A 21,783-nucleotide genomic window follows, 5' to 3' on the forward strand; every position below is an offset into this window, starting at 1 on the left:
TAGGGTTTGGAGAGGTGTATGGGGGGGGGGGGGGGGGGGGGGAGGGGTGAGGAATTTGGAACACTAGGAGGTTCAGGAAACTCACTGAGGCCCACAGGTAGACCAAGTGCCCAGTGATGAGGTGGCAATCTACAAAGAAGGGGCAGGCTTGAAGGTCCCAATAGCCTTTTGCTGTTTCCCATCTGTTAGCTGGAAGTACATCACTGTCGGGCAATGTTGAGGCTGGCTCCAGTGAGTAGGCTGTGCTCTCATACCTTGCCATTCTCCAAGCCTATGGTAGCGGTGTGTCCATTACCACTCTCTGTACTTTGCCCACTACCAGCACTCCGAATGCTGCCCACACTGCCGGTACTGCCCACACTGTTCCTGTCACCTGCAGAAGAAGAGGATAATGTGACACATGGCATTGAATGAGGAGAGGTACTGCTAAGAGGCTGTCGGTATGTGAGATCAAACACACTGCAACCATTCCTTTACAATGTCCCTCTGTCTCCTGTTTCAGCATGAATCCAAGCTCTACCCCTGAGATGTGAATTGTGGTTCCACACTGCGGAGAGAAATACACAGCTCCTGTCAGCTCTCTTAGGAGGCTTTAAAAGGTGATGTGACAGTATCCTGGTCAATATCCCTCCACCAAGCTACGTCTAAGAGAGATGGACTGCTGAATCATCCTGTTTGTGGAATCTTGCTTTGTGAAAATTGGTCACCTCATTGCTCTTCAAAACCAGCAAGATTGCACGTTGGAAAAAACTCAGTGGATATGGGGCACCTTGGAACATCCTGGACATTTAAAAATGGAGATGTCTTCTTTAATCACTATTTTGTCTGGTTTCACCACTGTAAAGCACCTGGTGATATTGCTCCCCCTTGAAGATGTCATATTAATTCACGTTGCTGTTGCTGTGCATTATCCTGTTCTTTCAATTCACCAGCAGTAGCCTTGTTTTCGGCTGTCAGTGTGTAATTCCTTCCCTATGTGCCTCAGTCTTGGTCTCATCTCTCCCCACGGCAACCATTTAGATCACCCGCCTCCCACTGGCTCATCGTTCATCCCTGGCTAACCACCTCTATCATGTACCTTGGTGTTTCTCAGTTCATTGTTCCTCCCACCCTATAAAAACACTGCGATTATTTGCAGGTATGGAACTAGCTACTTGGTGGCAATAGTTACTCAGCATGACAACACCAAGCACATGAAGATGGGTGATGTGAAAATGTCAGGGATCAGTTTTTGCTTAAAACAGAAGCAGCAAGTAATCATGATGGATGAGACGCTGGGAGGACAAGGGCTGCAGCTGGCATCAGGTTAACTAAATCCCACTTAGGGAGGGAATTCCAGGATTTTGACCCAGTTTTTTTTAAATTTCCAATTCAGAATGGTGAGTGGCATGGAGGGGAACTTGCAAATGGTGGTGTTCCCATGTATCTGCTGCCCTTGACCTTCGAAGATGGTATGGATAGCAAGTTTGGAAGGTGCTATTGAAGAAAATTAGGTGAATTGATGCAGTGCATCTTGTAGATGGCATACACTGATGCTACTGAGCGTTGGTGGTGGAGGTAAGTGGATGTTGCGGGAGTGGATGGATTGTCAATCACATGGCTGCCCTGTACAGTGCAGACTGGCAATGGAGCCTAACATTTCCTGTCTGTACCGTCCTCACAGCAACGACACCTACAAAGCCACTTTGATGATTTACTCTTTTGACAGGCAGAGAGACAGCCCAGTATAAGATCACAAAAGGTAATTGGGAGAATTGAGAGATGCAAACAGAACATAGAATAAGATGCAAGAGAATGAAATAAAGTTCAATACATTTAAAATAAACAAAGGAAGTGTGGCTGAGGAATCCATCCGTGTTGTCCCAGCGGAAACAGGAGACTGGAAGTTATCTGACTGTTCTCATGACCAAGGATTTGCATTATTTGAGAGCAGTTGGACCAGGATACATAGTTAGATAGCCATCCCAAGAGACAGAAAAATATGTCTGAGTGTTTGAGATAATTAGTTATATAGTTTGAGGAGTATCACTCCACACACGTGGGGTAGGCAAGGAAATAGGTCCCAAGTCAACCTCAGCTGGCATGGGAATTAAACCTGCACTGTTGGCATTATAATGAACTATATGCGACTCATTTAATCAATTGAGCTGACTATCTACAGGGGTTCTGGAACCTTCTGTCAGAATTGTAAAGATTGGATTGCATCATTTTCCATTGCGTTGCACACGCAGGAGAGCAGGAAGGGGAGCTTGGTGGGTGATGTGCCTCGTTATCTTCATCCTCTCTGACCACTCCATGTTCCTCCACTCTCTTGGCATCTTACCTTCAAGCACATACTGTGTTAATCGCTGGAATTCCCACCTGAAACTTCTCTGTGTCTCTACTTCTCTCTGCTAATTAAAACCCATCCCATTGGCCAAACCTCTGGCTGTGTGGATGTAGGTTTGCTCACTGAGCTGGAAGGTTCATTTTCAGACGTTTCATCACCATACTACGTAACGTCATCAGTAACTGGTGGCATGGCCCGCGTTCTATTTGTGTGTTTAGGTTTCCTTGGGTCGGTGATGTCATTTCCTGTAGTGATGTAATTTCCCGTTCTTTTTCTCAGAGTGTGGTAAATGGGATCCAAGTCAATGTGTTTGTTGACAGATTTCTGGTTGGAATGCCAAGCTTCTAGGAATTCTCGTGCATGTCTCTGTTTGGCTTGTCCTAGGATGGACGTGTTGTCCCAGTCGAAGTGGTGTCCTTCCTCATCGTATGTGAGGAGACTAGTGATCGTGGGGCATGTCTTTTTGTGGCTAGTTGATGTTCATATATCCTGGTAGCTAGGATTCTTTGCATTATTTTCATTATTTCAACAAGCCACCACACACTGCAGCAGAGGAACTACGCAGAGCAGAGGAAAACCATATATACAGTGTATTCAAAAACAGTGGGTACCCAATGGACACAGTGTGCAGATTTCTCAGCAACAAACCCCAACAAGCAGACAAAATGCATCCAGAAACCCTAGCCACTCTCCCCTACATCAAAGACATCTCAGAAATGACTGCCAGACTACTCAGACCCCTTGGCATCATGGTAGCCCACAAACCCACCAACACACTAAAACAGCAGCTAATGAACTTGAAAGACCCTATACAGACAACAAGCAAAAATAATGTCATTTACAAAATACCTTGCAAGAACTGTAACAAACACTACATTGGACAAACAGGCAGAAAACTAGCCACCAGGATACATGAACATCAACTAGCCAAAAAAAGACATGACCCTCTCTCACTAGTATCCTTACATACAGATGAGGAAGGACACAACTTCAACTGGGACAACATATCCCTCCTAGGACAAGCCAAACAGAGACACGAACGAGAATTCCCAGAAGCATGGCATTCCAACCAGAACACTCTCAACAAACACATTGACTTGGATCCCATTTACCACCCCTCGCGAAAAAGAACAGGAAATGACATCACCAACCCAAGGAAGCCTAATAGAAAGCAGGTCATGCCACCTGTGCTTCATCCGGAGGCTCACTGATGATGTTACCTAGTATGATGACGAAACGTCCGAAAACGAACCTTCCAGCTCAGCGAGCAAACCTACATCCAGAACTTCAACCTGAGTTACAAATCTTCTCATCATCTCTTTTGGCGGAGAGTCAGCTTCTTTCAAAGTAAGATACTATGATGTGTCTTGGACGTTTTATGAGTTGAAAGGTGCTGTATTTCATTCAAGTAGGTGTTGTTAGTATTGTACAACTTTCCAAGGTGCTTCAGAGGAATGCAACCGAAGTTTGTTGGATAGAAAGTCATATCATGAGATAAGGAGGTGACCAAATCTTTGAACAATAACATACAATCTACCAGAGGGGGTCTTACGTGAGAAGGTTCTGAAATAATTTCAGTCTATCCACAGGATGGATGTGTGATGTTGAGCTAATGGCATTCCTCATTTGTATTAAAGTCATGACTGTGTCTCATTGCCATTCCTTCCTCGGCCTTGCTAACTACCGGTACTGAGGTACCTCTAGTATCACTTATATCTTGCAGTTACTAGCGGTGTTCCACAAGGATCTGTTTTGGGACCATTGCTGTTTGTCATTTTTATAAATGACCTGGAGGAGGGGCTAGAAGGTTGGGTGAGCAAGTTTGCGGATGATACGAAAGTCGGTGGAGTTGTTGACAGTGAGGAAGGAATTGGCAGGTTACAGCGGGATATAGATAAGCTGCACAACTGGGCAGAAAGGTGGCAAATGGAGTTCAATGTAGCTAAGTGTGAGGTGATTCACTTTGGTAAGAGTAACAAAAAGACGGGGTACTGGGCTAATGGTCGGATACTTGGTAGTGTGGATGAGCAGAGGGATCTTGGTGTCCATGTACACAGATCTCCGAAAGTTTCCACCCAGGTAAATAGTGCGGTGATGAAGGCATATGGCGTACTGGCTTTTATTGGTAGAGGAATTGAGTTCCGGAGTCCTGAGGTCATGATGCAGTTGTATAAAACTCTGGTGCGGCCGCATCTGGAATATTGTGTGCAGTTTTGGTCGCCATACTATAGGAAGGATGTGGAGGCACTGGAACGGGTGCAGAGGAGGTTTACCAGGATGTTGCCTGGTATGGAAGGAAAATCGTACGAGGAAAGACTGAGGCACTTGGGGCTGTTTTCACTAGAGAAAAGAAGGTTTAGAGGTGACTTGATTGAGGTGTACAAGATGATTAGGGGGTTAGATAGGGATGACAGTGTGAACCTTTTCCCGCGTATGGAGGCGGGTATTACGAGGGGGCATAGCTTTAAATTAAGGGCTGGTAGGTACAGGACAAATGTTAGGGGTAGATTCTTTACTCAGCGAGTCGTGAGTTCATGGAATGCCCTGCCAGTAGCAGTGGTGGACTCTCCCTCTTTATGGGCATTTAAACGGGCATTGGATAGGCATATGGAGGATAGTGGGCTAGTGTAGGTTAGGTGGGCTTGGATCGGCGCAACATCGAGGGCCAAAGGGCCTGTACTGCGCTGTATGTTCTATGTTCTAAACGGTTCACGAGGCAATGAGGTGGTAGGCAACATTCTTAGATAATATCCTTCTCCAAGATTTCTCAAAGTAAACCCAAATATCGTCTCACAAGGTTATCAAAAAACTGACAACCTGAAAATAATTGCGGAAATATTCACTCTTGCTGTGAGCGTGCTGACGATATAAACTCCATTACCAGAGTCTGAGCCTCTGGGGAATATTCAGTGAGTTGGGGTAAGAGGCCACTCAGGTGTTTCTCTGTTGATAAAAAAAGGTGAACATACCCAGTTAAAGTTTCAGCTGGGGGTAGCAATACCTCACACTAGATGCACACAATCTCTGAAAGCGACCCCTGGCATTGTGTGGAATCAGACGCAGAGAATGTACTCTCTCCCTATTCTTCCACAGGGACTACCATTTCACTGGGAAAACACAGTCGCACAGCACCTGCCATCATCTCGAATACTGATTTACCTGCACACATCTCGTTATTCTCTGTGTTGTGATTGTTGCGGCTGTAACTAGGATGGTTGAAGGTGCGATGGGCGGGCAGTGTCTGCGAGTACATCTGTTGGTAGAGCTGGTAAGCATCGTCTGTTTGTGACGTGGTCAAGGAATTCTGCTGGCTCTTGGAGAAGCCCTGGCGCTGATGGGGAGGCACTGAGGCATGGCGAGTGAGGGTGCCTGCAGGGACACAACAAGTGACTTGTCTCCTTTATATTCACAAGTGCATTCACACACAACTAAACCGCTTTATTCCCATCACCAAATCCCCCTTGAAAAAGGGATTCGAATGGTTAACAATTGCTTCTGATCAGCACAGACTGGAGGGGCTGAAGGGCCTTTTTTGTGCTTTAGGCCTCTATCACCTGTGTAACTTCCTACATGTTACCCACCACCATTACATCACCCGTGTTTCCAATTCTTCAATTTACATACAAGCCTGTCAGCTGGAGGTGCTATGGCAACAAAGATGAGGGAAAGGCAGGAGGAGAGGGAGGAGAACTAAATTAAAATGCATTCAGAACGAGCAATAAGAGATTCCAAACGCCCACAGTGCCCACCTCTCTTTCAAGGGATCAAGTGTGTTGGTGGGAACCACATACTACCTCTCCAAGGACACCTAGGCGCTAATGTAACCCTGGACGCAGGGAACTATGGCCCCCTTCACCTCTGCTGTCTGGACCTGTTGATGACCACTTTGACCAGTGGAGCAGACCCACGAGCAGGTCCTCTGACTTCCAATAAGACCTTCATATTTTACTCAGTTCTCCACACGTGTTGACACTCTTCAATCCCACGATTCCTCATTCACAGGTGAAAGCTTTTGACCTGACCCAATTCTCTGCCTCTCCAATCACAGTGTCCCTCAGCTGTACCTATCCTGCACTTCACAAAGCGTCACCTTTTCAGAGCCTCTTCAGGTGGGTTATGCAAAGGATACTGCCTCTCCCACTTTTGCTGCTTTTGTAATGGCTTAAAACATGTTATGTTTGTAATATTTGATGACAGGTTAGTGGTTTGAAGCATCTATCCCATTTCCTCATGCACCTGTGAGGGTTTCTAACATTTCTTGTCCACATCAGATTTCCAACACCCACAAAAAAATTCATTTGCCTTTGACATTCTTTCACTTAAAGAGCTCTGGGTTCAGCCAGATAAAGCAAGGTGGGCTCTTCCAGTTCAGAAAATATCAAGTAAGAATAATCTGAAATGTAAGGCAGTAAACTGCAGGAGAATCTTCCTTAACTTTCACCTAACTCTCAGCAGAGGTGGGTAGGAGAGAAGGGAAAGAGAATGAGGGGGGTGGAAAATCAAAGACATTCCCACCCTTGTCATCATTCTTCCCAGTCCATTAGCTCAGTGACATGTAATCATCAAGTTTACTGTTAATGCTTTGAGGCGAATCTTATAGCACACACGCAATGTGCAAGGTCTTAGCTTAGCAGGAAAGTATTTACCTCCAGATTCATGCCTGACTAGAAATGCAAACATTTTCCAACCTGAAAAGGACACTTCATTGTCCTGTTCCACCTGGCTCCCTTTCCCATGGCATCTCATTCTTTTTGTCAGTGACCCACTGGGGTAAAGGGCTCCATTACTTCTCATGGGCTATAGGCAGGGCAATGCTCACACAGCAACATGCTCCACTGACCTCACTGAGTGCAGTTCCCTTGGAAACACAGTCACCACTGAGCACTTCTTAATTGATATTTAGTACCTGGAGTTTACTACTTCACAACCAGACCTTTGAAGAGAGTTAAATTGTTTGATTCATCAGTGGATTAACTAATACTAGGTCAGGGTCCAACTAAATCTACTAAGTGTAGACCTGTTTTATTTAATTTTATTATATCCTATTCTATTTGTTTTGTAAAGTTTTTTTAACCCTTGTCCCCAGTATTTCTATTTTAGCACCTCAACAGACGCGATGAATACAGGACTAATGCTTGGTTCCCAAAGTCCTGCCTTTGTCGCTCTGCATGATGCACCTTCTAATTGTCTGGATAGAGACACAGAAGCAGGAGTAATCCATTCGATCCTTCAAGCCTGATCCGCCCATATTGATCATGGCTGATTACCAACCTCAATGCCATTTTCCTGTACTTCCTCAATGCCATATCCCTTGACGTCATTAATATCCAGAAATCTGTTGATCCCGGTCTCAAACATACTCAAATAATTGAGTCTCTAATGTAGTTCTATTCCCTGGAATTTTTCTTGCTACTGTGTGGAGTGTGTGTGTGGCAGTAGCTGTGGAACCAGATGTCAGTGTGTCCACATGCTGATCAGCCAGCATTTACTCTCACTCAGCTGAAAGGGAGACAGAATTCCAAAGACTCACCACTCTTTGAGCGAAGAAACTGTCTCCAGGTTCGAGATCCCTGAGCCTGGAAAGACATCATTTCTGCATCCATCCTGCCTAGCCCTTTAACAATTTTGTAATTTTCAAGTAATCTCCGCACACTCTTCTATCCACTGGGTTCCCAACTCCTGTTTACATCCTGTTTAAAGTGGGCGGCACGGTGGCACAGTGGTTAGCACTGCTGCCTCACAGCGCCAGAGACCCGGGTTCAATTCCCGCCTCAGGTGACTGACTGTGTGGAGTTTGCACGTTCTCCCCGCGTCTGCGTGTGTTTCCTCCCACAGTCCAAAGATGTGCAGGTCAGGTGAATTGGCCATGCTAAATTGCCCGTAGTGTTAGGTAAGGGGTAAATGTAGGGGTATTGGGTGGGTTACGGTTCGGCGGGTCGGTGTGGACTTGTTGGGCCGAAGGGCCTGTTTCCACACTGTAATGTAATCTAATCCTACGTGTAATATCCAAGTACAAGTCGTAGAGTATTACAGCACAAATGGAGACCCTTCAGCCCTTTATGTCTATGCCCATCATCAAGCTCTAACTTTACTAATCCCACTTCCCAGTTCTTGGCCTGTGGCCTTGTCTGCTATGGTGAATAGACCAAAATTCTTCCTATTCAAGCTTGTAGAACATTTTAACCCTTTGAATTCATTTCCAAAATATAGAGTCCAACAGAATGGCCCCACCCATTAATACACAAGATTTCCTGTGGCCCCAAACCTTACCAATTCAAATGTTCAATTGTAAAACCTCACCTTATCAACAGCCTTTTCCTATCTGCTTCTATTTTCTAGAATTCATTGAGTCAATGTTTTTACTGTGCTGAATCCCAATGACTGCTACATCCCATTAGGAGAAGAATTCCAAACCTCTTCCTGTTTAGTTCCTTCCCATTCAGACCTACAGTTTATAATCCATGTGGATTAACCATCCTTTCTAGTTAACAAGGTCACAAAGACCCCCTGTAGGGCAAACCTTTCCTGTTCGCTTCAATACACCAGAATCATTAAGTTTTTTTTTAGACTTGCGCAATGATTTTTCTCCTCTTCTCCTGACGGTCCAGATCCTTGCAGCATTACCTCGGGGGTACCACACTTTTAGAAGAGACCATCACACACACCCCAACCACCATCAATCACATTACCAACGAAAACATCATGAAGCTAGAGGACCTATGCCTCACCACCCACTTCACCTTCAACAGCATAATCTACAAACAAACCAACAGCATACCATGGGATCTCCGCGATCAGGATTCATAGCAGAAGCGGTAATGCAAAGACTAGAACAAACAGCCCTACCAACCATCAAACCAAAAATCTGGGTCCGCTACGTAGATGACACCTTTGTCATCACAAAACGAAACAAAATAGAAGAGACATTTAACACCATCAACAAAACCCTCACAGGCATAAAGTACACCAAGGAGGAAGAAACCGACACCAAACTCGCATTCCTGGGCGTCACAGTCGAAAGAAAGGACAACGGAGAACTACAAACCTGCGTATACAGAAAACCGACAAACACTGACCAAATACTTAACTACACCAGCAGCCATCCCAACACACACAAACAGAGCTGTATCAGAGCACTATTCCAACGAGCCATCACACACTGCAGCACAGGCGAACTTCGGAAAACAGAGGAGAACCACCTATACAACGTATTCAAGAAGAACGGATACTCAAAAAATACAGCGCGCAGATTCCTCAGGAACAAACCACAACAAGCAGACCAAACACAGCCAGAAACCCTAACCACCTTACCATACATCAAAGAAGTCTCAGAAATGACATGAATCCTAGTAACACACAAACTAACAAACTTAAAAGACCCAGTACAACCCATGGACAAAACCAACGTCATCTACAAAATTCCATGCAAGGATTGCCACAAACACTCCGTAGGACAAACAGGAAGAAAGTTAGCCACCAGGATACACGAACACCAGCTAGCCACAAAAAGGCACGACCCTCTCTCCCTTGTAGCCCTACACACCGTTGAAAAAAAAACACCAATTCGACTGGGACAACACATCTATCCTGGGACAGGCTAAGCAAAGACATGCCAGAGAATTCCCAGAGGCCTGGCACTCCAACCACAACGCCATAAACAAACACATAGATCTAGATACCATCTATCAACCCCTCAGAAAACGAACAGGAAATGACATCACCACAAACCCCAGAAACCCCATCCAGGACAAACATATAAATAGAAAGCAGGAGACAACAGCTTCGCTTCACTTGGAGGTCGCCACTGATGATGCTACCTAGGCAGGTAATGAAATGTCTGGATATCAAACCTACAGCTCAGCGAGCAAACCTACACCCTATTACCTAGGGGGTCTTGGGTTCACTATGTGCATGGACAGGCCATGTCTGACATGCCATCACAGCATGAGAGTGTGGTGCTGGAAAAACACAGCAGGTCAGGTAGCATCCAAGGCATCCACCCAGATCAGAAACAGAACTCTCCTTATGAACTCAGCAAGGAGCTGTAGTTGATTTTCCCAGAGTTGGGATGAACCTTATGCCTTTTAGAACTAACAGGCAGGACTGATTCTAGGATTTCCCAACATAGGCAAGGGAGCGGGCTGACACCCTGCACCCCGACCTGGCAGCTCCTCTGTGAAATTTCCACAGAGTCAGGTCAGCTTCTCATGGAGTGCCCACTCAGTGGTGTGATGAACCATGCTCTCGATTCTGATACCTTTTGGACAGGAATTTCAAAAGGTCTTGCCCATTTCTCCCAATGGTGTCTTGTAACTCCATTCCAAGTCAATGATAACTCGTGCCCGTTCTATGCCCATTCACCCAATATGCACAATTTACGTAAGCAATGAGCAGATAACTGGGGCAGGTGGGGAACTGGTGACAGAAAATAAATCCATTCAGAAATATCATTGTGTTAGACAGACCATTAAAGTCGCAGTAACAGAGGCTACAAACAGGTCACAGCTCTTAATCTTGTCTGAATGATCAAGACATTGAAAAAAAAAATCACAAAATGTACAGAAGGTGGTTTGAATATGGAATGAACTTCCTGAGGAAATGGTGAATGGCTACAATTACAATGTTTAGAAGAAATTTGGGTCGGTACATGACTAGGAAAGGTTTGGAGGGATATGGGCCAGGAGCAGGCAGGTGGATTGGTCGAGTTTGGGATTATGTTCGGCATGGACTGGTTGGAGCAAAGGATGTGTTTCAATGGTGTGTGACGCGGTGAACAACTGATGATGACCACCCACAGATGTCAATCAAGCAGTTAATCAGATCACTTGTCAAGACAGAATCCCATTTCAGCTCATGTTTTTAGTAAGCATTCAGCCAAGCACACAATGAGGACAGGGCAGGCTTGAGTTTGAATTGGCTGATCACTGCTTTTTTTCTGTCAGAAAGCATGAGGAAGTAAATTTAAGGCATATCTAAGGTAAGGATTGGTTTTATCTTTATGCTGACAGTAACTATCTAGGCATCATGGACAGGACTAGATTTGTCTCACTGAGGATCCTTAACCTTCAAGTCAAAAGGTTTCATGTTCAAGACTAGCATCAGAATCTAAGGCATACACCTAGGCTGACATTTCAGTGGAGTATTGAAGGAGTGCAGTGTTGAATGAGTGCAGCATTGTTAGAGGTGCCATTTTTTTTAAGGATGAGTTAATAAACCATTTGCTCTGTCAGGTGAATGTAAAAGATCCCACAACACTACTTAGAATCATAGAGATGTACAGCACAGAAAGAAACCCTTCTGTCCAACCTGTCCATGCCGTCCAGATATCCCAACCCAATCTAGTCCCACCTGCCAGTACCTGACCCATATCTCTCCAAACTCTTCCTATTCATATACCCATCCAGATGCCTATTAAATGTTGCAATTGTACCAGCCCCCACCACTTCAGCTGGCAGCCCATTCCATACACGCACCACCCTCTGCATGAAAAAGTTGCCCCTTGGGTCCCTTTTATATCTTTCCCCTCTCACCCTAAACCTATGTCCTCCAGTTCTGGACTATGTCTATTTACCCTATCCATACCCCTCATGATTTTAAAAGTTTCTATAAGGTCACCCCTCAGCCTCCAACCCTCCAGGGAAAACAGCTCCAGCCTATTTAGCCTTTCCCTATAGCTCAAATCTTCCAGCCCTGGGAACATGCTTGCAAATCTTTTCTGAACCCTTTCAAGTTTCACAACATCTTTCCGATAGGAAGGAGGCCAGAATTGCACGCAATATTCCAACAGAGGCCTAACCAATGTCCTGTACAGCCGCAACATGACCTCCCAACTCCTGTACTCAATACTCTGACCAATAAAGGAAAGCATACCAAATGCCTTCTTCACTATCCTATCTACCTGCGACTCCACTTTCAAACAGCTATGAACCTGCATGCCAATGTCTTTTTGTTGAGCAACACTCCCTAGGACCTTACCATTAAGTGTATAAGTCAATGACGAAAAGCAGTGCACCCAGCACCGATCCTTGTGGCACTCCACTGGTCACAGGCCTCCAGTCTGAAAAACCACCCTCCACCAGCTCCCTCTGTCTTCTATCTTTGAGCCAGTTCTGTATCCAAATGGCTGGTTCTCCCTGTATTCCAAGCAGATCTAACCTTGCTAATCAGTCTCCCATGGGGAACCTTGTCGAACACCTTACTGAAGTCCATATAGATCACGTCTATCGCTCTGCCCTCATCAATTCTCTTTGTTACTTCTTCAAAAAACTCAGTCAAGATTGTGAGAAATGATTTCCCACAGACAAAGACATGTTGACTATCCCTAATCAGCCCTTACCTTTTCAAATACATGTACGTCCTGTTCCTTAGGATTCCCTCTCTAGAAAGAGATCTCCTTGGTGTCCTTGCCAATATATATCCTTGAGCCAACTTTTATGAAATAGATGATCTGGTCATTTATCTCACTCCTGTTTGCGGGAGCTTGTATCACAACAGTGGCCACACTTCAAATGTATTTCATGTGTTGTAAAGCCCACCGAGAAACCCTGAGGCCATTAAAGGTGCTATGGGAATGCAATTCTTTCCTCTTTCTTTGAAGAATTTCAATTTGTTGAGGATCTAGAGGGCAGCCAGCAAACATGATGTGATGGTCATCATCTTCAGAATGCAGGGAGGGGGTTGGGGCTCAAAATAATGCATGCAAACCTCCAGGCTAGTCTTCCCATTAAGGAAAAGGTGCAAGACAACACCTTCCCTTTGAACACTGAAGTATCACATTGAGGTGAGTAAGACCAACACAGGGCCACACGTACAGCATCTATCTTCATCCCAGAAGAGACCATTAAACTGGTGAAAAAAACCCATACTGGTCCCATTTGACCCATACACTTCAAAATGGGGATCAGTATGACCATTTGTAAGTATTACTTTGTTGGTTTTAACCAGTTTTGTCCCAACATTGTGTCTCACCTACTCAACTTTAGATTGTCTGGAGTCTCATAAGAAACATTAGGAACAGGAGGTGGCCATACAGCCCCAGAAGCCTGTGCCTGATCTGACTTCAAACACGATTGCCTGCCCCTGCCCTATATTCTTCAGTTTCATGGTGGCTCAGTGGTTAGCACTGCTGCCTCACAGCGCCAGGAACCCAGGTTCGATTCCAGCCTCGGGCGACTGCCTGTGTGGAGTTTGCACACTCTCCCTGTGTGGAGTTTGCACACTCTCCCCGTGTGGAGTTTGCACACTCTCCCCGTGTCTGCGTGGGTTTCCTCTGGGTGCTCCGGTTTCCTCACACAGTCCAAAGATGTGCAGGTCAGGTGAATTGGCCATGCTAAATTGCCAAGTCAGGGGTAAATATAGGGTATGGGGAATGGGTCTGGATGGGTTACTCTTCAGAGGATTGGTGTGGACTTGTTGGGCTGAAGGGCCTGTTTCCATACTGTAGGGAATCAAATCTAATCAACAAAAATCTCATCCGCAGAGTTGACCCGTCAGTATCCACAGCCTCTAGGGGATGAGAGTTGCTTATGTCCACTACCCTGTGTGTGATGATCACTGACCTGATCTCCTGCTGATCACCTCAACAATGGATGGGGGGAAGTAGCCAACACGGTCCGTGCCTTTCTGGCTGTCATGAATGTGTCCCTTCCAGCGGCCATCAGCGTGTTGTTCCAGGACCTGTCGCAGGAAGGCAGTGATTTATAAAATGACCAAACACACACATCACTATCAACAGGATTTCACGGCTCTATTCTGTCTCTGTTAGCTACAGGAATATAATCAAACCACAGCACCGATAGACATACTATGGACTGAGGTAATGGGTGTGTTTCTTCGAGTATATTTCTTCTAGAAGTCTCGAGTAGTTACAAGGACGTAGCCCTGGCCCTCTTTCTCAGGTCAGTAAGAGTTAGACTGTGGAGTTGACAGCAGCACTCTCTAATGCTCTCTCAGCAAAGTAGTTTGAAACCAAAACTGATAAAATTTCAGACATCAGGAATCCGAATTGTTTCTCAGCTGAATATGAAATCTAGTCTGAAGACTGTCCATTATTTTGTGACTGTCAGCAACTGGGGCATATCGCCAGGAATTCAAAGGACTGGAAGAATTGAACACGTTTTCTGTCGTCCAAATTTGTCATTTAACCTGCATGGCTGTTGTGCATTTTCTTTTTGCCCAACTTTCTCCCCCATCCACAACAGCTCTGCAGAATCATGTGCACCTGATATTCGTTATTGTACACAGAGGGGCTGCCATTCTCTATTATAGTGTCTGGGCTAACAAGTGGCACGTAACATTCATGCCACACAATGACCATCACCGATAAGAGATCATCTAAACACTGCTCCTTGACGTTCCATAGTGTTAGCCATCACTGAATCTCCTGGGGGCTACCATTGACCACAAACTGAACTGGACTTACTATATAATTGCAACAAGAGCAGGTCAGAGGCTAGGAGTACTGCAGTGAGTGACCCACTTCCCGACTGCCCAAAACCTGTCCGCCATCGGCAAAGCACAAGGCAGAGCACAGTGTGATGGAATACTCCTCACATGTATACTCCAACAGAAGAAGCTTGACATGATCCAGGACAAAAGCAACTGCTTGAATGGCACCACATCCATAAACTTTCACTCCCTCCAACAATGATGCTCAGTAGCTCAAGATGCACTGCAGAAATTCGCCAAAGATCCTTCCCATCACACAACCACTTCCATTTAGAAATACAAGGGCAGCAGCTACATGGGAACACCAGCTCCTCAAGTTCCCCATGAAGCCACTCACCATCCTGACTTGGAAATATATCACCATTCCTTCAGTGTCACCGGATCAAAATCCAGGAATTGTCCTCCCTAAGGTGGTTCCCGACTGCAGTGGTTCAAGAAGCCAGCTCACCACCACGATCTCAAGGAGCAGCTAGGGATGGACAATAAATGCTGGCCAGTCAGCAATGCCCACACCTCGTGGGAGAATTTTTTTAAAAAACAAAGGCTGCCAGGCTCCATGTTATACACAGGGACAGCTATGCTTGACGATAGGTACAGTGACTGCTATTTTCTATAACATACACAGAGATTACATAATGTACAGATACCACTATTCTATATTGTATACACAGGGGCAGTATTCACTATAATAGACACAGCAGGGCTCCTATTGCCTTTGGTCACCATATTGTTGGATACCATAAATCTTCCTGGTTTGTCTATGAGCAGGAGCTGAGAGCTGTTGGAATGCTGCGTTATGGATTTGGATTGTCTGAAGAAGTGTTGAGCACATGCTTTTCTGTGATGACAGAAAACACTGTCACACCCTGTCGAAGGACAGCATGTCCTTTCAGTGAAGGGTGCTCAGTCCATTCAACCATGGTCTGTACAAAGTTTTTATATAGCCACTGGGTGAGAAAAACAAGATATTTTTCAAACACAGAGATCTTCAGGTAAAGGTAACAGTCACCATGGTCTCGGAAGACCATACGATGTTCTGTCATCAGAGACAGAAATGGTGGTGATGGTTTAACCACAGGGTCAGCCTGCCTCAGGCAAGGGGAGAGGCCGAGTGGGAGAGCCCTTCATGGTAATCTCAATTGGTGTGGGAATCAAACCCATACGGTTGATATCGCACTGCATTGCAAATAGCTGTGCAGCCAACTGAGCTTTAGCTGCAACTAGCAAATAAATAGATGAAATAAAGGCCCAGGGGATTCTAAGGGGATTCCCACCCATCAAGGCTCCATGCACAAAGCCTACCGACTTGGAAAGAAAAAGAACGCTGAGTTCCGGAATGTGACAACAATAGCTATCTTCAAGAAGGGAGGTCAATCACTCTGTGGAAACTCTCAAGGTATTTCCCTCTTGGCCACTGCAGAGAACATCTTCACAGCATCCTCCTGAATCACCGACTTTCTGTAGCTGAGGAAATCCTCCCAGAGACACATTGAGGCTTCAGACCTTCTGGAAGAACCTCTCACATGACTCTTCTAACAAAGAAATCCAAGAAAAATATCGAGGACCACACCAAGCATGCATTCAGCAACCTGACTGTAGCGTTTTCTTCAATATGTGACCAATCTCTGTGAATTGTCCTTCAGAGATTTGGATGTCCAAGAAACTTCTTTACAATCCTGCAACTGATTCACAACTCTAACTGTCTGATGTGGGAGACAGAGTTATAAAGTACAGAGTAGGGTCTGAGAGCCCCATACTATCTACAGTCTACCTGATAATGCCTGTTCACCTTATCTAAATTTATCTGCACTCTGGTGTCAGAATGAAATATTGCCTCGCTGGAAAACTGTTACATTACAGCTGTTTCCAGACCAACATCAACTTGACCACCTGAGATGTTCCTGAATCACAGTTTTAGATGATTACAGCATAATTGTCCACTCTGGCCCAGTCTGTTAAATTTGACATAACAAGACTCATATCAATCTAGACTTGGTCAGTCAAATATCCCATCTCCCTTGTGTATTAAATAAAGGAAGGGTGCGGGACTATGTTCAGCATTTTTCAAACCTCGTCCTCTCAAAAGCCTGCCAGACACCCAAGTTGCCAACTATGGCACAGAATGCTGCAGGACCAAAATCCCCACAAAGGAAGAAAGATCGTAGGAGATAGAACAGTGATTGTCAGGACTGAGTGAATACTGGACTGTATCTCATGGACACATTGAAAATGTGCAGTAGCAGGTCATTCAGCCCAGCTCCTTCGTTCTCATTTGCTCCCCATACCCTTTGAACCCTTTAGCTGTCAGAACTATATCTAACTCTTTCTTGAAAATATTTAATGTTTTAGCCTCAACTGCTTTCTGTGGCAGAGAATTCCACAGGCTCACCACTCTTTGGGTGAAGGCATTTCTTCCCATCTCAGTCCTAAATGGCCTACCCTGTATCCTTAGACTGTGATCCCCTGGACTCTCCATTCATCAGAAACATTCTTCCGGTGTTTACCCTGTTAGGATTTTATAGGTTTCTACGAAATTCCCCTCAGTCTTCTAAACTCCAGTGAATACAGTCCTAATCAATCCAGTCTCTCCTCATAACATCAGTCCTGCCATCCCTGGAATCAATCTAGTAAACCTTCGCTGCACTCCCTCCACAGCCAGAACATCCTTCCTCACTGTGCACAATACTCCAGGACAGTCTATCTGTGGTACATGAAAACACTACAGAATTTCCACCAGCAAAGCCTCTGCCACTGCCCCTGGATTCAATGGGAGGAACATCCACCAAACACTGCTGTCCTTCTTCATTTCAGCTCTACAGATATTCAGATAAAACTCTTTCCACATCGACAATAACAGATAGAACATTGTGTTCGGAGGCTGGAAACTGTCTCCCTACCACATCCTGTTTCCTCAACTCCCAAATGGTCGCTGTTCCTGAACAAAGGAAATGATTCAAAGACCCGACTGGCTGTCCTTGAAGCATAGCAGCATTGACATTAATGGTGGAAATGAGCTCGCTACCAAGTGGCCAGCATGGTGAAAAACACCTCCATCAAGCTGGATCACTCAGTGTCCAAACACGGTGATGTTGAGGCAGAGCAGATAATCAGGACTGAAAGAACAGGAAGGAAATCCCACTCTCCTGATCCCATTACTTCATGGGACATCCTAGCTCACATGCCCAAAGATCTGTGGGTCAGGAATCAGCCCGATTGTGCACAGAAAGACACAGAGCAGAAACCTGTGACACTGAGTAAACCTCAGCCCTTGAACTAAAGGACAGTTGGCGATGCTATTCTCCATCGTTTACATAGGGACTGCTGGTCTCCGTAGCATACGCAGGGACTGCTATCCTCCGTAGCATACATAGGGACTGAATGCACTATAGTTTACACAGGGACTGCCATTCTCTATAGTACACATAGGCACTGCTATTCTCTATAGTTTACATAGGGACTGCTATTCTCTATAGTTTACATGGGGACTGCTATTCTCTATAGTTAACACAGGGACTGCTATTCTCTATAGTACACATAGGCACTGCTATTCTCTATAGTTTACATAGGCACTGCTATTCTCTATAGTTTACATAGGGACTGCTATTCTCTATAGTTTACACAGGGACTGCTATTCTCTATAGTACACATAGGGACTACTATTTCCTATAGCATACATAGGGACTGCTATTCTCCTTACTTTACACAGGGACTGCTATTCTCTATAGTATGCGTAGGGACTGCTATTCTCGATAGTACACATAAGCACTGCTATTCTCGATAGTACACATAGGCAGTCCTATTCTCCATAGTTTACACAGGGACTGCTATTCTCTATAATAGACATAGGGATTGCTATTCTCTATAGTACAATAGGGACTGCTATTCTCTATAGTTTACACAGGGACTGCTATTCTCCATACCATACAAAGGGAGTGCTATTTCCTATAGCATATATAGGGACTGCTATTCTCCATACCATACATAGGGACTGCAATTCTCTACAGATTACACAGGGACTGCTATTCTCCAAAGTTTACATAGGGACTGCTATTCTCTATAGTACACAAAGGAACTGCTATTTCCTATACCATACATAGAGAATGCTCTCCTCCATTGTTTACACAGGGACTGCTATTCTCTATAGCATAACATGACCACTGCTATTCCCTATAGTATACATAGGCACTGCTATTCTCTATAGTACAGATAAGCACCACTATTCTCCATAGTTTACACAGGGACTGCTATTCTCTATAGCATAACATGACCACTGCTATTTCCTATAGTATACATAGGCACTGCTATTCTCTATAGTACAGATAGGCACTGCTATTCTCTATAGTACAGATAAGCACCACTATTCTCTATAGTTTACACAGGGACTGCTATTCTCTATCATCTACACAGAAGCTGTTGATCTCCATAGTTTAGACAGGGACTGCTATTCTCTATAGTTTACATAGGAACTGCTATTTTCTATAGTATACAGTACACAAGGACTGCCATTCTCTATAATATACAATACATAGGGACCTCTATTCTCTATAGCATACAGTATATAGTGACTGCTATTCTCCATAGTTTGCACAGAGGCTGCTATATGCACAGGGCTGCCATTCTGGATTGTAATCACAAAGGCCTGCTACTTCCTAAACTATATACAGGATAATCACTCTTTGGGCCCACACTTCCATTCTTTGTGGTGTTTTGGGTTACACAGTATGGCAGCATGGATGTTCAAGTTGTGTTCATCAATAGCCAGCTCAGGTTATTCCAACAGGTAGCCTACAGGCCTGCCAAGAGGTCCTAACCAGCCTGTAACTGGAGTTCCCAAAAACTGGAAAAACAAATGGGAGATTCTCCAAGAAGACGGTCCTCTAACCAGACATCCTTTCTCTCTGCGTTTGCTGTTGAGTTTGATCATTAGGAATGGTCTCTGAATGGAAGACCAGCAAGCTGTATAAACATGAGCAACTGCAGTCAGCCTGAGGCTGTGCCTCAGGACTGGTGATAGCTACTACCGAGAGTCTGCTGGCTATGGAGGATCTACTGGGCCAGTGTTTGGGAGGTTTCCTGGTTTTTGTGAGTGGAAGAGATTCTGAGTCGGGGATTGAGTTAGAGGAGGTCAAGACTCTGTCCTTCCTGTGTAGGTGCTAATGAGGCAGGGAAAATATGTAAATATGGGAGAATGAGGGGGAGAGGGATGGGAGAAGAGGGCGAGAGTGATGGAGGAAGGAAGGACATGTGAGTGTGAGAGAGGGATGGAGGGGAAGAGCATGAGGGTGTGAGGGAGGATGAGGGTATTAAGATGTGTGTGCGAGAGAGGAATGGAGGGACAGTGGTAAAGTTTGGGATTGAGGGAACATGCCTGCAATTGGGAGAGGGAGAGAGTCTGTGAACACTGAGTTCAGGGTGTTTGGGCTCCCTGGCTCTAACAGTGAGCCAGAGATACATTCACTCTTTTCCTCCTCCTTTCTCAAAACCCACCCACAAAGCAGGCTGTGAGGTATATCTGACCCCCCCCCCCCCCCCCTCAGTTATATATAAATTACAGAGAGAGTCTGCCTTCAATACAGTGTTTTAACCGATGCAGCGATTTTCTTGTTAATTCCTCATTGCCTGAGAAATTGGGTGTGCAAGCTTATTGTATCAAAGAGTCCAGCAGTCAGTTACACTGTCTAAGTGATATATACAAACATTACATCCCTCAGACACAAAGGGTGCCTGGACTAATAGTTTATCATAGAGATGCATGCTTTCAATAGCATGTCATGCATCAAAACATTCAAAGTAAGGTGGTGTCTGAGATCTTTAATGTATACCTTCAGGTCACGTGCTATGATATGGTGATGTCATTGTTAGCATTTCTCTCAAAGGTAAACTGACACACTGACTGTGAGACAGAACAGTGTGTGCATCACCTGAGGTGAACAGGGGTCTAGGCCAGTTAAAGCCAAGTCCTAGCTCAGTCTCAATCTCTTTCTGGAGTGATTGGGACTTTGGTCCTTGTCTGTGTTTCTCTCTACCTCAGTTTCTTATCCAAACAGACAAAGCAATTAGTCAAAAATGTGTGGTGCTACATCATGAGGAATGATGAAGAGCTTATGCTTGAAACATCAACTCTCTTGCCCCTTGACCTGCTGTGCTTTTCCAGCACAACATTTTTTGACTCTGATCCCCAGAATCTGCAGTCCTCCCAGAACAATTAGTCAGCTCTGCTGCTTAACATATTATAGTGGCCATTTTTATTAATTTGTTATTTAAATGATCAGTTGTTTTTCTTCTGAAATTCATTTTAACGATGTCCCACCTTTCTGAAGATCGCCAAAGAGAATAACCGAGATGTAGCAGCAGCCCTCCCCCAAGGATGGAGAGTCCTGCTCTAGACGCCGTACTCCATATTAATAGCATATTAAGTTGTTACACGTCCAACAGTTCTGATGTTTCTTCCTCATTCCAAACCCACCATTACTCACCATAATAACATCACCAGCCCTAATATTGAGTGAAGTGGGGTCGTGAACATTCCAGTAATCCTTAAGGGCTCGGACTTGCAGGATTCCAGAGGCCTCTGTTGGGGAGAAAAGATCAGTTGATGGGAAACAATATGGAAGAAGAGGAGGTGAAATGTTCCTGACACAGTAAGCACCTGCACTATATCGATAAGCCATCTGGAGATGTGAAGATTGTCCCCACCACTTAGAGCTGCCCATGTTGATACTACACCATCTACTAACTCTACATATTGGATAGTTTCCATAGGTCTATGTCATTAATTCTGTGTAGTTCTACAAATGGAACATATCCTAACACTTCTGTTTCCATCCCAAATTCTTCTTCTTTCAGCTTCTCTCAACTTACTTAGGGTTACAACGCTGCCTCTTCTCCATCTCCTCTGGTCAGGCACCCATTCCTCTTCCATTGCCACTGCGCTATTTTCCTCATAACCACATCTTTTCATTGGTTCTTAGTCCCTCCTGCTCTCCTTTTTCCTGGCAGTACCATCT

The 21,783-nt window shown here is 44.9% G+C and overlaps 1 protein-coding gene across 2 annotated transcripts in view; it reads right to left on the bottom strand.

The window, feature by feature from the left end:
- LOC122562005 (caskin-2-like) overlaps positions 1–21,783 on the bottom strand; it is a 278,200-nt gene that overhangs the window by 33,076 nt on the left and 223,341 nt on the right. For both annotated transcript variants that reach the window (XM_043714379.1, XM_043714381.1), the window contains 4 exons: positions 21,253–21,347; positions 13,888–14,005; positions 5,489–5,698; positions 255–373 (listed from right to left, as the gene is read on the bottom strand). In XM_043714379.1, the coding sequence (XP_043570314.1) occupies positions 255–373; positions 5,489–5,698; positions 13,888–14,005; positions 21,253–21,347 (542 nt within the window). The remainder of the gene's footprint in view (positions 1–254; positions 374–5,488; positions 5,699–13,887; positions 14,006–21,252; positions 21,348–21,783) is intronic.

The sequence above is a fragment of the Chiloscyllium plagiosum genome, chromosome 24 (assembly GCF_004010195.1).
Source record: "Chiloscyllium plagiosum isolate BGI_BamShark_2017 chromosome 24, ASM401019v2, whole genome shotgun sequence".
Classification (NCBI taxonomy): Eukaryota; Metazoa; Chordata; class Chondrichthyes; order Orectolobiformes; family Hemiscylliidae; genus Chiloscyllium; species Chiloscyllium plagiosum.